This window comes from Temnothorax curvispinosus, unplaced genomic scaffold (genome assembly GCF_003070985.1).
Source record: "Temnothorax curvispinosus isolate PA1 unplaced genomic scaffold, ASM307098v1 QBEX01011923.1, whole genome shotgun sequence".
Classification (NCBI taxonomy): Eukaryota; Metazoa; Arthropoda; class Insecta; order Hymenoptera; family Formicidae; genus Temnothorax; species Temnothorax curvispinosus.
This window is the reverse complement of record NW_020221703.1, coordinates 18,480-37,282: the sequence shown is the minus strand read 5'-3', so window position 1 is coordinate 37,282 and position 18,803 is coordinate 18,480. Positions and strand designations below refer to the sequence as shown.

At 43.0% G+C, this 18,803-nt stretch overlaps 1 protein-coding gene across 2 annotated transcripts in view; it reads right to left on the bottom strand.

The window, feature by feature from the left end:
- LOC112461971 (DE-cadherin) overlaps positions 1 to 12,575 on the bottom strand; it is a 118,560-nt gene extending 105,985 nt beyond the window's left edge. For both annotated transcript variants that reach the window (XM_025027446.1, XM_025027447.1), the window contains exon 1: positions 12,007 to 12,575. In XM_025027446.1, coding sequence (XP_024883214.1) covers positions 12,007 to 12,127 — 121 coding nt within the window. In that variant the 5' untranslated portion in view covers positions 12,128 to 12,575. The remainder of the gene's footprint in view (positions 1 to 12,006) is intronic.
- Between the last annotated feature and the right edge of the window lie 6,228 nt (positions 12,576 to 18,803).

The following is an 18,803-nucleotide window of genomic DNA, read 5'->3' as shown; positions in this document are numbered from 1 at the left end:
CGGTGCACCGAGTAGTTAATCGCTAACTCGACGTAAACGCGAAGTTTCAGTTACGCTTTTCTCGCGTTGATTATCCGCTTTGGTTATTACATCACGGATACATCGCGCGGTGCACGAAACGAACGTTTTACGCGCCGATTTATTACAACAAGCGCGTCGGATATACTCGAAATACGAATGCGATTTATCCGGGATTTCAAACGGACTCTTTCGTTGCATGCTTATGCGTCGCGCTTCATCAAACGCGCGATGAAACGTAACGCCTTTGGTATGCGATGTTTCTTTGACGACTGTAATCAGATAGCCGGAAAACATAATGGCGAAGTGTCATTTGCGTAGTCATATCATAAAGCAAACTCTGGTGACTGTTTATCGTGTGTAGTCTCAATGAATTAAAAACATTTAATAAATTAAGTTAGAAACTAAAGAAATTTTTAAAAAAGGTAACTTTTTATTACCTTCTTTTTTATTATTTTGATTATTATTTTAAATTATTTTATTTATCCAATTTTATAAATAAGAATAAATAAAACGAATGACGCGAGTAATGACTTCCTATCATTTGTGGAAAAAGAAGTAATGTTTTCTAGAGATGCTTTTCCATGGCAATTACATAACATAAGCGGGGATCTCAAGATGCGCGGCTACGTCACTGTCCGATTCAACGGCAGTCACGAGAGCAAGTTACACGTCGCAGGCTGAATCACTCGAGAGCCCCCCTTCCCATCTGGTTTCCTTCGTCTACCACAGGTAGCTCAGCAGTCGTTCTGGTGACACTCGCAGCAAGAAAGGTAGAAGGAGAAGGAGGACAGGGATAGCGGCACGAATGGAGGAAAAAAAAGATAAATATTTCATGCCACGACCCGACTAAATTCTCGACAATCGGAAACCTTGCCTTGTGCGCCCTTTTTTTCCGTTGTTTGCTTCGTGCTTCAAACCGCCGCGAAAACTTGCCGAGCTACTTTAGTCCATTTTTAGTTTCTTCGCGCACAGGTGCCCGATTCCGGAATGACGGCAAGAAAGGAGCAGAAAAAAATCCGTTCTCTCTCTCTCTCTCTCCCTCTGCTCTTTTTTCTCTCTATTTTCCCGCCAAGTTTTCGCGCTCGAGTACTTTGTTTTCCCCGCGAGCCCGCGAGCTCGCGAGCTCGCCCGTCGCGTCATTCGGGACGTCGGACAAGTAAACTCGCTGTAATTGAAAGAGATAGCGCGATCTATCTTCCTCGTAAAAAAAATCAATCTTAACGACCCCGAGGAGGGTATGCGTTTTCCTCGGGACAGTAGAAACCCGTCTTATAAATCATTCGCGGGCCCGTAACGTTATTCCACCCGCGGTAGGTAAATTCTATTACGGCCTTACCGGGGAGATCCCGTAAACTTTTGCCGCGTATAAAATTTGACGGATGCCATTTTTCCCCATCGCGCATTACCCCGCGCGAAATGGGCGGCGAAGTTTCCTCGTACATTCGCCGAAAGGCATGTTTACCGTACCACGTACCGCGAGTACGCGGCCCGGTCACGTATTCCCGCGGATATACTCCCGCAAATATTCCCGGCCGGCCGGCGAATCGATACGAGATCCCCCTGACGAGACAATTTTTATTTCCGTTATGTCGGAGGGGGAAAACGGAGGGAGAGGAAAAAAAATGCGAACGGTGTTGACACGGCGACAACGTGCCTCTCCGCGTTATCCGTAGATACACTATCGATACCTCGGCTTATCTACGAGATTACCCGGAATCGAAGGCGGGGACAAAGCACGGGTTAGCGCGCCTCGTTTCGAGAACGGTTGGAACAGATACCCGGGATAGGTATCGTCCATATAGGGTCTTGCGGCGACTCGCGGCGGCCCTGCGATCGAGAAGTCTATCATACTGCAGCTTACACGTTCTGCAACAGCGTTTCTCAACGCAGCCAGCGTCCATGCACTTAACACATACACAAAAACCCGTATACCTAGTACGTATTTGAGGCAAAACGTAGTCGTGCATTATTAATCTGACTAATGGAATTATTGCGTTCGATAACGTTTGCTCTATAAGAGTCGGATTAAATCAGAATTAGAGAAAAATTATTTAACGGACTGAAGAAGCAAAATGTAACGCCGGTAGAGAAAAAGCGCAAAAAATTATAATTAATTAACGTAGAGATTGTTTGATTTAATATATTTGAGTATGTATTTTTAAATGAGAGTAAAAAAAAGCATTTTCTATCTCCAATAAAAGTCTTCCACTTTATAGTCAACGAGATTATTACGAGACTCTTGCTCGCCTAAAATACTCCAATCGAAACTGCTCGGCCGCATAAAAAAATAACGATCCCCCAGTTGAACTGCAACACCGGGACAGCGAAATGTTAAGCAAGTGCTGTAATATGTGGCATTAATTTTCACAATCCCCACGATGTCAAGAGCAAAACATCGGTCTTTCTGAAGAACGAGTATTTAAGCCACTCGTGGCGCACGCGCGAAAAGCTATACAGCTCCATTTGCGAGTGTGCCGCGTCGGTTTTTGCGCGAGTTACATCGCGCACGTTCGTGCCGAGATTAAATACATTCGCACCGAGCCTCGTTAATGAAAAGCTACGTATAAACCCCACCCACGTAAAGCCGCTGACGGTTGGTCGGCACGATTTTTACTCGCAAACGAGCGCGTAAAGTTCGGACCAAGGGTCCATAATTTCTAAGCTACACTTTGTCGCGTTTTGAAGTGAATCAGAACTGTATTCACGGCACCCGTAACAGCGAATGTCACATATTACGCGCCGGTCGCACCGGCATCAGTTACATGTCTATTTTTGAATCTAATTAAATCCTCTCTCTCTCTCTCCATATATCGCGAGAGATGAAACTCCGAACTCCGACCTAAAAGACGACGAGTCGTCTGAACCGGACTTTTATTGTCAGCGCTGTTTCTCGTCTACGAAGAGATCTTAAGAGAACCTCTGTCTCGCCGGTTCGGCCGTTGAGAAACACTGTCTTACACACGCTGCACCTACAACAAACGGCCGGCGACCCCAGGCGCTCTTTGTCCTCTCGACTCCTCTTCGCCCCCTCCCTCGCCGTTCAGACCGGCAGCCTCTCTTTTCTGCCTTTGTCCCGTCTCACTCTCACTATTTCTTCCAACCATCGTGCGCCACTACCTTCGAGTCGGTTCGACCGTACGTATGGACCGAGATTCCAGACTAAAAACGCATTCAGATCGACTATTTTCGGTAAAAAGCGACACGTCGCTTTCGCCGTAAATTTTTCAACTTCAGGACGAGATGAGAGAAGTAATTTCGGTTATTTTCTATTTTAGATCGTCGTCTCGTCGACGCGATTTTGCAGATTATTTCGATCATTTTTCTGGGCAAACTAAACGGGGATTTATCCAAACCTTGGAAGAGAATCCCTTGAAAAATGTCTGTCTGATCCCTCAGGTAGAAAAAAATTCCTCGAGGCGCCCAGATTTTCCACAGGTTTCTCGAAATGATACACCTGACTATGTACTACCTAGTAGTACTACGTGGTACTACGTAGTACTAGAGTAGTTATACGTATATATATAAACTGACTGTCTTTTTAACATTAAAAATATTACGTAACGGTGCTGATTCGGTGATCAAAACATTTAATTCCTTCAATATCGAAACTACGCGCGCCATGCATATTTCATTACGGGAAGTGCAAACGTGAGCCTAAGGGAAACACACGAGTGATATTCTCCATCCCTCGACGTTCGTCTCTCTGGAAATGGATACAGAGAGCTCTGCTACAGATAAGAGAAATATATTCTCGAAAGTCAATTCACATACGTGAACAACCGCGAGGGTCAGTTAATAACGCAGTCCCGCACGGACTGCGTAGTTGACCGGCGAATAGGGCGAACGTACGATATACGGTTGGAGCGTTTAATTGAATTTTCAGACCGGCGTTCGGTGATTTTAGTTAACTACCCGAAACTAAAATACCAACCGCGAACAAGACGCGGATTTATGTTACTACGTATTTTGCGTTCCAACCGCCACGGACGGCGGCGAGTTACTCCCCACCTTCCGTAGCCGGGGATATCGATGATTCAACGCGCGGGACATGACTAACCATCTTGCACCGTTTCATCGGCAAGAGGCACGCTCGGGGAAACGGAATCCATTAAATTCGCAGAATATTTCGCGAACAATCGCGGCTTTCGGTTTCCGGAGAGATCTCCGCCGGTGCAATGCTCTCTCTCTCTCTCTCTCCCTCACACCACTCATACCGCTCTCTCATTCCCGAGGGCCGGGCAATTAAATCAGCATATCCGCGCATTACGCCCGGGCTTCAAGTCCTGCAAGGAATCTTAAGCTGCTAATCCGCGGACGTATTTAATCGGAGAGAACGATGCAATTTAGCGATTGTCACGTCTCGTCGCCGAAACGAGCGCGCGTAACTCGTCAGGATTTCGAGACCCGTTCCGAAATTTGCCGACCGCAATCATGCGGAAAAGTAATCGACGTATATAGATGCCGCAGAAACTTCCCCGCTTGCCGGCTGACATCGCATCGTCGAGATTAACGTGGCCTAGTAATAACATCGAAATAGAGATTAAGCCTGATTACTTCATCCCTGATCGACGCGTTTCGACGAAAAAGAAATTGACTCCCTAACGAATTGTGTTGTGTGGAACGAGGCACGTCATCGCAGCCAATGTAATTATGAACATTATTCGTGGTAATGTAATTACAAATAAAGCTCCACTCTTGATCACGCAAATAACTGTTGAAATTAGAATAAAACAGTTATTTACATCGTCGATCCGTATACGTAAATCGTTCCGATTTCAATTACCCCCTCGGAACAAAGGTGACAGGTACGAATACCATTCTCGACGGTGCGAATCCATCTTCGCGCGGGAATCCAACGCGGCACCATTTTCGAGACCAGCCCCGAACTTCCAACCGCGCGATTTCTATGTTCCCGGGATTTACGGAGTAAGCGACTTTGGGGCCAAACCTGAAATATGGCCGAGTCCCCGTGAGATCGGTCGCAAGGTACACGCCGCTCTCTCCCTTCCTCTTCCGGTCGACACGCAGTCCCGCTCCGGCGACCGTGGCTAACGTAATTCTGGAATCGGCCGAGCGTTTTCCCGCTCTTTGCATAATCCCTGCTGGATTGTACACTTGTTTACGTCCCCTCACATACCGACATTTACAACCTCCAACCGACTCGCAACGGAGTAAGGATGTACGAAGAAATCTCTAAGAATCATTCCGTGGTATCTTGTCAAAGTACCGCACGTCTCAAAAATATCGCAAATAAAAAAAAAGATAAATTCTATTTCATACTTTGTCAAAAATATAAAGACACTCGTTAAAAATATAGAGTAATAGCACAACCAAAGAAGATATATAATAATTTCTTATAAAGAAATAAATTAAAAATGGAAGTATTTTACACAACAGTCTGTTTTTAAGAAAAAAAATTTTAATTTACATTTTGGATTCATTTTCTTCATAAGAAATTATTTCCTTTTTCGTTTTGCATAAATATTCCTCGTAACTCAGATAGTACTTTGTTCCTGTTCCGCAAAACATGATGTAATTATATCACGTATATGCTTATCTTTGTGATTTTTATCAACATAAAGAGCAAACTCGTTTCTTTTTACTCGCGTTTTTTTTTTACCTCTTTTTGGCGAAACATCTTCGTCGTTTCGGAACCATATTTTACTTCGGCGTTCCCTATACTCGATGCTCTGAATACGAATCAATGGAACTCATTGGTATCATTGTTATGGCGAAAGAGCGCATAGGGATATTCGAATAAAAATGCAGCGACGTGTCCCCGAACAAAACTCGGGAGGGGGATGCGATGAAAACCGAGCTTCGAGGGGAGCTCGGTTGGAAATTACCTGGTACTGCTCAAAAACACGTCTCGAAGGTCGTCTCTCGGGGCCGAATCCTCATGCAAAATACCGTTCGCATCCGACCGACTGGTTCAGTGAAGACGTTCGCGACTTCGCAGACGGATCTCTCTCGCGTCAATTAATACCAATGAAAGTAATACGAACCCAGACGGGCCGTGAATCGCGGCGGTCGTTCGCAGGGCTGCGCGTGCGAACGAATATGATCCCGCATGTATCGCTTTCAATTCGCCCTGTCGGAGGCGTAATAAATACGAAGCCGATAGTTTTTCGAGCGTGCACAGCACGGCGCGCTACTCCTCTCAATACGCGCGATAAAGATGAAATAAGAACAATGCCGGCGAATTGGCGGTAATCGTCTTGCGGGACAGACAACTTCAACCGATCTGCCCGATAGCCTTCTCCGTTTTCCACGTTAATTTTACAGTCTGATAACGCGTTATATGATGCCACAATCTATTCTGATATTCCACGTTATGCTCCGTTACAGCAGAAAATTGTAGGCGAAATATACGCACGTGGTTAAACGACATATATGCACGTTCCGGATCTATCGAGTCTCATCTTTTCTCAACTAATCCTCCCCTTTAACACAGAATCGATTTTTCGTTATGAAGAATAAACGAAGAGCGTAGCTTTTCCAACATGTAGCTTTTCTCATATTAACAGAAACAAAAAATCTAAACATTTTAAGCTTTCAAGAAGTAAAATCTTATTCTTCATTTAATTTCAAATTGTCTTTGGCAAGAAATTTTGCCATATAAGAATTAATCACACAAACGTTTAATGTCGAAAAATGAGAAATCAGCGACAGACGATGATCTCCCTCGATATTCTCGAAAAACGAAGAAAAATGAACCTGCAGATTGAATAAGAAATCCACGATGAAAGACGATCTCTGAAAAGCCGTGTATGCGCTTTATATTTTCCGGTAGGGTGCCCCGGCAAATCGGAGTCGTGCATATGAAGACAAAGACGACCGGAATACCTTTCAAGGATTACAATGTGAATACGCAACCGGGGACTCCCTCCCTCGCCCCCATTCTGTCTCTCACCTTTTCTCATGGGGGGTAAGTAATAAACCGCAACACAGCACAAAACCCGGGTCTCAAGGGGGGTCTCCGGGACCCCTCCTCCTCTTCGTCGTTACTCTTCGCCCGCGCACGCCTTCGAATCGTTTACGATGCTTTTCGGCAATTTCGGCGAAAGAAATGCAGCCCTCGCCCGCCTTTACGACCCGGCACGTCCCAACTTTTATCCAATTATCAATTTTGCCAATCGCCAAAAATTTCCGCCCGGGAGATACACGCGCGACGCGCGTGACGATCCGAATCGGACGGGCCGTCCGAATCGGGCGCGAGTTGGAGTAACTCAGATACACGGAAGATCGATAATGTTCGCAACTCTCATTTCCTCGCCCGCCACCGCACACTTCTCGTAACCCGTGGCCTTTGGCCTTTTAACCCTTTGTGTCCGGTGTGAGATCCTAGGAGGAGGTTCTCTCACGGAAAGAAACGTGCAACGCGTGCAACCCAGTTATACATCAAACATCCTCGTTCCAAAAATGCTTTAAAAATGCAGTTTTTAATATTTATAGAGAGCAAATTCTTTAGTCTCTACGTGCAGTAGAATTTTTCATATATTTCTATTTGAACAGTGCGATTTTCATGTGAAAACGCGAAAGAACGTGAAAAGAACTTGCATGAGGATATTACGCAATCAGCAGAAGCGGTTTTGCATATTGCGTCGTCAATTGTCATAAAGCTATGCTTAAAAGTGCCCTCATCATACGTTGAGTCAAGATACAAAGGTACCGTTACGCGGTATTTTTCTATACTCATTATTCTCCGTTACGAGTGTATTTTTAGAAATATTGATTAATAGATTCTATTGTAGGCAACGATACGCGGTGGAATCCTGCGACCGAAGGGAGAGCTCGACTTGAACCCGACGAAATCGTTTAAAAGCTATCGAAATGTCTAATGGTATCGAAAGATCGTCTCGCTATATCGGGCAGCGATAAAAAAAAAATGTATCCGTTTCGAGGCGGTCGCTTTTCCGGCTGCTCGCTCGCCAGTCTCGCTACTGTTCGATATGTCGGTGCCGTTTCGAAATAGCCATTACTGAACGAAGATAAATATAACCAAATAATAATCCTCGCGGGACGAAGTCGTCCAAAGTCCCGCGAGTCGTGCAACACAAACACAACATGAAAGATCGAATTTAGCAACTCGCAGGATCGCGAGTGGAATGGAAAATGGAGACGGTTCTCGCCTTGCGTATCGAATTACGTTTTACAAACTTCACGAATTGTTTTAAAGATTAACGATCCCCACGAATTCGATATCGGAATTCTTTACGATATTGGAAAAATAGCTAATTCAATACGTATACGTGTCTGATTTAATTATCTGAATCATCATGGAATGTTTTAGAACGAGATCATCCTGATATACTCGCGCGGGCGGTTCGTCAGTCGACGAAAGTCGGCGGGGAGTGCTTTATACCGCGTTGTAATTCATCGGGTTTACCGCGACTCGCATCAATATGCCATACGTCCGCCGGCAAACACCGCGAACATTAGGCGTGTCGGCTAAACCAATTTTGCGTTTGGGAATTTCAACGAGGAAAGACGACACGCTTAACAGCCAGGTGCACCTCCTTTATTCCTCCCGCGATAAGTCGTATCGCGTCACCTGGTAAACGGCGGTAAACCATCTCGTTAGAGCAAGAGACGTATCGAGCGCGCGTCATCGAGAAGAACCCTTCTGTGTATAAACCCTTTGTGCTCGTCCCAGAGCCGCGACCGCGAGTCGATTTCTCATCGAGAGTTGCTCTCGCTCGCCGGTCTATCAAATCTATCATTGAGTTCGTTTAACCACGATGCATAATATATTTAAAATTCTATTTGTGCTCTCGTCTGTTAAAAAAATATAATCTTAGAGGTGGATTATGGTTAGAGGAATATTCAGCCAACTTTTTTTCTACAGTATTTATATTTGGTCCTTCAGAGATCCGTCGAGCTTGAACCGGGCACGCAGGATCGTCGCACAAGGGCTCAGTCACAATGAGAAAAATAAGGAATAAGATAAAGGAATAAGGAATAAGGCGTTGCATCTCACTTTAATGTACGTGTACTAAAGTGAGATGCGACATTCCTTTATTTCTTATTCCTTTATCTTATTCCTTATTTTTCTCATTGTGACTGAGCCTTAATACGCGAAATGTCAAATTCGGAAGCGTGGCCCGCGCGTGATTCTATTGTCCGGGACGCGTGTGTGCGTGATCGACGTACACGCTCTAGTCGTACGAAAACATCTAAATCTAACTTAAAGGTTACTCCGGAGTAACGGCGAATCCGGAACAAAATTACTTCTTAAATTTATTTTTTCAATTTCAATTTTGAAACGTCATTATACGGCTAAGATGTGCAGACTAAAGAGTTTATAACAAGTATGTTATACATAATAATTCAATTATGAGATTAAACTATATTTTATGAAGGAAAAGAAATTATATATATGAAGATAAAAAGTTGGATGTTTACTAACATAAAAATAATATATAATTAAATTATGCTAGAGGGAGAGAGAGAGAAAAGCGATTGTTTAATTATAAAAGAGATATATATTATATGAAGTGTCACGTACTGGAAGATTAATACGGAACGTTAATAACAAGTAATCTGTTTGACATTAAGTAATAATCCATTGTTTGATATAATATTAGTTACTTTTAAGACAAGTTTAATGTACCTTACGTATGCGACTGAAAGTGAATGAGAAATAGTTCTCGGAAAGTCCGACAATTACGTAATTGTCACAAAAGATTTACAGTCACGCGACTCACTCGCGATTGCTTTATTTACGGTTCATCGAAAAAAAAAACGACACGAATAACGATTCACTTTTTCTTTCGGGCAGTTCTCGAGACAAATAGATTAACGATCCGAATTGTGGGGCCAAAATTAGTAACTGTCGTCTGACGTTCATCGATCCGCTCGCCCCGGAATCGTGACAGGAAAGTTTTTCGCAAACCTACATTTCTAGGGTCACGTGCGACTGAAACAACGTTATTCGCTCGAGTGCATCTTCTTTGAGTGCAAATCGCCTGACGGGTGGACTTTCCTGCGTCTAGTTTTTTTTTCTCGCCCCTCCCGAAACTTTTCAGCCGTTTCAGCGACTTGATTTTTCTAACAATTTTTGCTAACTCCACTATCCTCGCGCACGTCGTTTGCAGCACCGGTCGCGCGTGTCTCGGTTAAGAAAACTGCGAGGGGAAGGACGATTCGTAGCAAATATCGGGAACGAGCCGACGATGCGCGGATTACAATAACTGTTTAACAGATTTATCGTTTATTATTAGAATAAATTTAAGTCCCGTGCAACCGAGCTGAGAAAACATCTGGGTTAAACGTTAATTCTGTACTGTATGTGCGATTACGTAAGCACCGCAAACAACTATTAACCGTACGCGGAAGTTCGCAAGCTTTTGCGATCGACCATCCGTGGTCGCTCCGGAACATAAGTCGCAATAATTGATGCTCGATACAATGTAATTTCCCTGGGCCAAATAACAAGCTTACGGAGACTGTCAAGTCGAATTTTCGGTTGTCATTTTAAGCTTTCGAGAAACGGGAAATGTTTAGTTCTGTACCTTGTCGCGAGAACGGCGCGTGTATTAAAGACTTAAATACATAACAAATATTCATTAAGTCAAATATTAACTGCGACGAATTGAATAATAAATCGAATGCAAGAGAGAGATGATTAATAATTATGCGGACAGCTAGAGCTCGGGAGGCACTGCAAGTTCGTAATCTCCCGTCCATATTATTACTTTATTCTGTATCAAAAATTAATTCGTCTGTATCGTCTGTAATTTAAGAAATGAAGAAAGATGTACCGGCTAAATATTGTATATACAGTGGAGCTCCGATTATCCGATTCTCCGTTATCCGACATTCCGTGACACGAGAACCGAAACGAACTTCAATCACGAGCTTTTTTTCCGTTAAAAACCGTAGTGAAAAACTGCGGCCGCACTTCGCTGCATTCAATTTGAAACAGATAAATTTATCGTTTGAAAAATAATTGTAAATCTGTTATCGCAAAAAAAAATGACCATTCCAGTGGCTGCTCAACGGAGAAACTTTGTACTTTCCGTTAAATTTGTGTCGTTATATTTCAGTGCGTGCGTCGGGCCCTGTTTACGTTCCGGATAATTCTGCTATTGTGTATTGCCTTTTTCGATTATTTCGGAAACTAAAACCGAGGTCACCGATGGCCGCGCGTCTCTCGATCGGCATGGCGCCCGCTGCCACGCTTCTCTCACGGACGAGAGAGCTTAGTTCAAGCTCGACGGACCTCTGAAGGACCAAATTCGAATACTGTAGAAAAAGAAGTTAGCTGAATATTCCTCTGATCATTCCTCAAAAGAGAGAATAAATATCAATTTACAAACAAAGATTATATTTTTTTAACAGACGAGAACACAAATAGAATTTTAAATATATTATGCATCGTGGTTAAACGAACTCAGTGATAGATTTGATAGACCGGCGAGCGAAAGCAATTCGATGAGAAATCGACTCGCGGTGTCACCTATAGACACCAGTTTCTTCGCAGCGTACACGTTGCGCCTTTCCTTCGCCTCGGACGTGCCGGTCTAAAGCCTCGTGTCCACGATGCTGGAAATCGCTCCGAGATCTCGGGACGCCAAAGAATTGACCAATCACATTCGAACAATTCGACCGATTGACCAATGCCATTTGTAGATTCTTTCTCCGTCCGAGATCTCGGGGCGATTTCCAGTATCGTGGACACAAGGCTTAACGATGAGAAGGGAGCGCAAGTGCGTGCTCCGTTTTAACGCGGATCGCAACGTCAGCGGCGGCGGCGGCGGCGGAGGCTCGCTGGGTCCCAGAACGCGGCTTGAGGCCCCGCTGTGGAACCTTCCCTCCCCCACGGCCGCCACTGCACTAACACGCGCGCGCGGAACACGTCCGCGCATGCGCGGCAGGTTTCGAATTCAAACGCACACACTGACACACACGGCCACGACGACGGCGGCTACGTAGCGAGGCGCGCGTAACCTCGAGAAAGATACGGTCCACTGGTCCACTCACCGTAAGTTCCGCTGAGCAGTAGCAACAGCACGCTGGTGAGGAGGACGGGTGGCGACGTGGGTAGCGCGACGAGAGTACGGGGCCTCGCCCCGGACCGCAGCGCGACGCATTTTCCCAGCATCGTCAACGGTCCCCGAACGATCCACCTCTCCGCCTCCAATGGCGGTCCACAGCGCGCGTCCGGCGGCGTCCTCGGCGAAACACACCACGCCGTCTATCCTCTTCTTCTCGGGCCGCTCTGTACCCTTCCCCGACGCCTTCCTTCGGGTCCCGCGTGCCAACGGCGTTTCCAACGGTCACTACACACTGTTTCCACACGCGCCTCTCATCGTGTCCCACCTCTGTTTTATCCTTTATAATATGCCGACTCGATCCCTCGCGAGATTATCGGGAATGAAATGAACCAGGCACACGTCACACACGCGCTCGCGTATAGTACAAACTGGTTCGGCGGCGACGCGTCGGGACGTTCCCGCGAACGGCAACGATATCGCCGAAGAACGACCCCGTGCAAACGCGCCTACACGACTGAACGCTACGAGTACGCGACGCGCTCGCTTCGCCCTGCCTCGCTCTCCTCTCGCGCTCGCTCGCTCGCTCGCTTGCCTGTAATGCCTGTCCTGACCGCCTGGAATCCCCCCCCTCCTCCACCGCGCCGTACCGCGCCGTGAGTATACCCCCACCCGCTCGGTCTCACTCTACCCGCGCCAGGCCACGACGCCGACCCTCCCCTTCCCCCTCCTCACCGACGTACAAACAGCGATCGCCCCCACCAGTCCATGCTACTTGTTGATCTTCGTTCAGGGGCGCGCAATCACGGCTTCATACCCGATCCTCTTCGATCTAGGAAAAGAAAACAGAGAACATGAGCTGAATTCTCTCTTTCACGATCAAATAGCCGCTAGAAGAAAATATAAAACAAATTGAATCTAATACAATTTATGTAATTTAAATTTAAGATAATTTTGTTGTTGTTGCGTGCGAAATGATCGAAGGAGTCGCGAGTGAGAGGGAAATCTGAATTTAATGTTAAAGTCTTATTCTGTATGTAAATGTCTATATTATGTACATACAGTAATTACAGTATTTACATTCTATATCCCGCGAACCACGGACAGATAGTTTTCGCGAACGACGGAACCTAGCACACGAAAACCGCGAGCCACGGATATACGAGTGACTTTATTTACGAGATGTATGATTCGCCGAAATACTTTGGTCGAATACGGACTCGCGCGCGCGGAGGTCCGGGGTTTTAAGGTCTATCCAGACAAACTTGCATAGGTGCATAACGGATTGGTCTATTTCCTTATGCACATGCATATGGACCAATCAATTCTCTTATGCTTATGTTTATGCGCTATGCAAGTTTGTCTGGATTGACCTTTATTCCCACGACTTCCGAATTTTCGCGAATCCTCCGGACTCCCGGTAACGAGCCGAAAATTCAACCAAGCCAATCAGCTATCGACACTCTGAGAAATTCGTATTTGACGAATGTCAAGCTGATCCCGAGGCCGGCAGCTGATCAGCTGTTTTGAAACACCGCTCGCTCGCTTTGTCCCGGGTGTATGCCTCGCGCACCGAGTCCCCGAGACAAAGGGGCGAGTCGGTATACGCAAAAACTGAGCTTTGTTTTTATGCCCTTCTAAGTTTACCAGGAAATATACTGATATTTCTGCGAACGGTTTAGACAACTTTAAACTGAAAGGCAGAATTTGACAGAAATAATTGAAAAGAATGATTATTTTAATTCGCGGTATTAATTAACCGACGGTTTTAGGTTCGATCGCGAACAGTTATCATTCACGACATTTCTCTAATAATATTAATGTAAAATAAATGTTAATGACTGCAACAAAATAAAAATAATAAATATTTAGTAAATGTATTTTTTAAAAATTAATATTTATAACTATTTATTTTAAGAATTAAAAAAAACTTTTGAAGAAAAAATATTTAAAATATTAATTGTTTAAAAACAGAGATGTAACTCACTGCAATCGACACTTTGTTATAGGTAAGGTAAATGTACCAATGCCTGGACACGTACCTATATATATCTGGACATTTTTATCATTTAAGCCCTTAAATAAGTAACGCGAATTAAAATCAAAAAATCAAAGATATAAATACTTTTCTTGTATTATATTTTTATTTTAATTCGCGTTTATACTTATTCAAAACCTAAATGATAAAGGTGTCTAGACATAAGTAGGTCTTAAGTGCATTGGTGCATTCACCTTACATTATAAATTTATAATTTAACTTAAAATCAAAATCTTTTATTTTATAAAACATATTATGTACAATATGTAGCTTAAAAATTTATCATTACACGTAAATTCTCTACGATACATGCATTTTTCCAAACATTTCTACGTTAAAAAAAAAGTCGCATGAATAATTTTGACATGTTCCAAGCCATAAATGCGAGATATAGATCATGCATTACTGCATTTCAATAATTACACGAGCACCATACATATATGTATAGCTCATCTTTATACGCATTGGAAATGAATGCGATATATACGCATCTCGTATTCCGCATATCGCCTGCAATTAAAATCCTCATTCGCAATTTGTTAACGCGTAATTATTCTAATAACAAAATATGAAAAATGCATCCGTCGTAATAAGCATCACATGTTTCGCTAAACGTTATATAGATTTATATAACATATATGTGTGTGTGTATACTCGCTGCAGCAATAACTTCAGTTGAATGCAGTTATGCAATAAGGAAGATTTTTAATTAAAACACGCATATAAAACATATGGAATTATACTTGAGGAGGATTATTATAGTTCGGTCATTGTATTTAAGATGTTTGTGTGCAAAATTTGACTTCTATAATGTTTCGCGAAATTTGCTTTAGCGGAAAACCGAGGTTTCGGAGTTGGTTCCGCATTGCAGAACTGCAACCAATTATTTCTTGCGCCCAAAGTTAAAGCGTATTACGTTTCTTGATAGAATCAATTTCAATGTCGCTAAATGGGAGAGAGAGAGATTATCGTATAGTATAAGCTATAATTCTTATTTTACTCTTAAATATCGTTCTACGTAATTTGCACCCAATTCGATTGCTATTATTACGAATGTATACGGGAGATGCGTCATTGTTGTTACTCCCTCGTTCGCTGTATCTCGAAGCACCATCGCATCGAGAGGGAGAGAGAGAGAGAAAGAGAGAGAGAGAGGGAGAGAGAGAGAGACATCTCCATGATCGCTCCACAATTATCCAACGTTATTCGCAGGCCAATTCGTGACTTGTATCGAGACTTGTGTATCCCGGAATCTCAATTACAGTCAGGCTCCTTACACGGGAAGTAATATACTGCGGATTCAACTGTCATGTAGTCTGCGAAACTCAAACAGACACACGTGTATCTACTATGAAAATTATATATTAAACATGGAACTGCAAGAGACGTGCAAATATTACGCGAGTGCGCGAATATAGAGGGCAAGTTTAATCGAGATGATTATTACGGCGAGATAAATGTGATATACGCGTCCTAGTAACAAAAATAACAATTCTCAATTACAATTGCGCGTAACTGAAAACTGTGATAGCTGCTAAATGAATAATCGCTCGATTATTGCACGTTGGAGAAGATTTGTGTTACCACGGGTACGCCGATTTATTTTATAACGTCTATATTTTACATTTCACAAATGGGTGTCTCTAAACTAACGTTGATTGCGCCACGAATAACGCCAGAGGCTGTCTAATCTGAAGGAGCACTTCCGTTAATTCGCCCATCCGGAAAATTGTCTTCGATTCGACTGGAAAAGTTAACGGGCACGTTCATTAATAATACGCAACGCTTCTCCACGCTCCACTGCTAAGAAAACGCACACATTGTTACGTAGATAAGCGCCACTAATGATACCACAGTCGTTTGGTGTCGCATGCAGTGCACGTTTATTCCCGACGAATTGCCGTAATTATCGCGGTTCTCTACCGAATTAGAGGTTCACCCGGCACTTTCGTTCCTTCGTTTTTCGTTTTACGACCAGATCGCGGAGGATCGGAGAAACCAAAGGTACCTACAGAAAATACAGTTGACCCTAGGGCACTTTGCAAAATTCAATTCCGTGCGTTCCCTCGCGGGAAGAGAGAGAGAGAGAATCTCGGTACAGCGTACCTGCAATTAAACTTCTCAACAATCCGTTCGCGATCAATTAGACCGGCGAAGACCAGTTTAAGCGAATAATTTTCTCGAACGGAGAATGTTTACGGCGTGTAACGAAATTAGATTCTGTCGCTTTTGTATCTTCCTCGAAGAATGACGTCGCAATGCGAGTGGGCGGATGGATCAAGCATGCCTGCTTACAATGTCAGATTATGCAATTGACCCTTGCGGTTGTCCCGAATCTCAGAGCCGCGGTCATTTGAATCTCTTTGGACCATAGTCTCTCTCTAATTGAATCCCCCGGCGCCCTAAATCGGATTCATTAAAGGCGATGATCACAAGAGGATCCCTTAAGACTGACTCAGACCCAATTGACAGCGAATAAGACAAATTGTCTAATGACAAATGTAGGATAAGCGAACTATAATGTGGATGATGTACTAATTCCGAAATAATTTATTATCCGTGTAATTCTTGTTCTATCGCAAACAACATTTCCTACATCCTTTTTCTAACCTACAGCTAATAGTAATTATTGTTCCTTTACTACGTATAATGTTGTATATTTTATTTATATATATCCATCGTCAAATTTAAAATAAGATTTTTTAATATAAAGATTATAGGCTTTTACAATACGATGTATATGGCATCGAATTTGATGAAAAAAGTCAGTATGTTAAATAAATATTATTGTGTATATTTGTATAATTTTTAATAGCAAATTAATACTTTTAGTCCCCTGAAAATATTCAGAGATATAATTTTTTTTATCATCGTTTGTGATTATTTTAAATTTAGTAAAATAATGTTTAATTTATATATCTAATCCGCAACTAGACCTCGGAATTAAAAATAGATCGACAACCCCGCCACATTTACATTGCGGTACGTAAAATAGTCTTACTATCTTGTATACGCTATATAGTATCCCATTAGCAATTTATAAGATCGAATAATAATTAAATCAAATAAAATTGTTGCATAAATCATCCTTCGATATTAATTATACTTGTTAAATATTCCATTGATTGCTTATAGCACCGTTTTGCATGAAAATATGGTCGTCAATTCTAATAATATGACCGTGAGTTTTAGTTTTTCTTATTCTGCAAACAAAATTTGCACAAAAAGGTTGCGTAAATTTCGGTGTTAAATAGATTACGCAATTGAATCGGTACGATCAAATTTATTTTAGCGCGCCCGGCTGCACCGGCGCGGCGCAACGGGTAAACCAACTGGCTTATAACAGTATTTCGGCAATGTCGAAAATTCCACACGAAGCGTTAATTATCATTACAACTGCAAAACTCGTTGTTGGTCGTTTGGAGCTTTTAATAATCGCGTATACGCGTACTGCGATACAATACGCCGCTCGTCGATCGCGCGAGCCACGTTAATTATTCTTTAGAACACCTGCTTTTATTCGATACGGCTCATTGTTTCACATCTTTCGCGTATTTACAGTGCAAAGAGAACGTTATATCCACGCAAAGAACATTCGGTAATATATGTATTATTGCTGTGATAAAGCACAGCAATAAAACGAGAACGTGATAACGTTTGTCGACAATATTTACGCAATATATTCGATACTATTCACAGAATATTGATATACAACGTTAGAAAAAAAATCCCTCCTAACGCACGAGAATAATATATATCACACGGATATGAATCTCCAGCGGTTTCATAATGTCACGCGACAAAGAAGTTTCATTGGATAAGAAGCTTAAGGGTTACCTTATCTTATCGGAAACTTTTCAAGAAATTTCTTTTTTAGGGAATGTCTACCTGTTGCTGCAACCACATAAATACAGAAGTAATCTAATCGGATTAGACATAAATAAAAATATTCGGTACGAAAACAAAACCGAAACTTCTCATCTTCATACGAGTAGTTTGCATAAAATTCGTTATTTATGTTGTGAAGAATTTTCTTATTTTTTTAACGGTTAAATAGCGATCGAAGAATGACCAAAGCGCATGCAGATTCACGGACAACTTTCGGGGCGTTTTCCCGTTGATAAAGGAGTCGCGCGTTTTTGGGGGAGAGAATTAGAGAATTACGCGTATATACCGCACACAAGCGAAACGTAACTTTTCCACCGGGCGGCAAGTATAATATAGCTTGAATTTCCAACGTGAAGAGAACGCGCGGCATACCGAGTCGTGATATATCGTTTTGGCGGCCGTTAATTGCCGCGTTCTCACGAAATTATAATTAATTCTATTTAACTATCCGTTAAATCATCGTCACCCGCACGAACGCGAATACGGTCGTTCGCAAGACGTGCCGCAAAACGCCCGCGCCGTTTTACGTCCGATCATAACCGGGAAAACAACGTGCGGTAAAAAAAAGCGAAAAATAAAAAAGTTGAAAAAAAAGTTACTAAAGCTGCCAGGCGGACAATAATTTTCGACAGCCTAACATTCGTTGCAAAAACCACTCAGGCCAGCAATTGTCCTAGTTAGTTGCTCGTCAGGTACTAGAGAACCTTTTTGTCAGTTTCACGTATACCGGCGTCATATATTTAACACCCATCGATGCGCCGGGGATCCAACAAACAATCGAACGTTCAAAAAGTGTGTATTTCATTTTCCCCCAAATGAATCAATCGATCTCCGCCGCAGATTTCTCACAAACGTGCTTA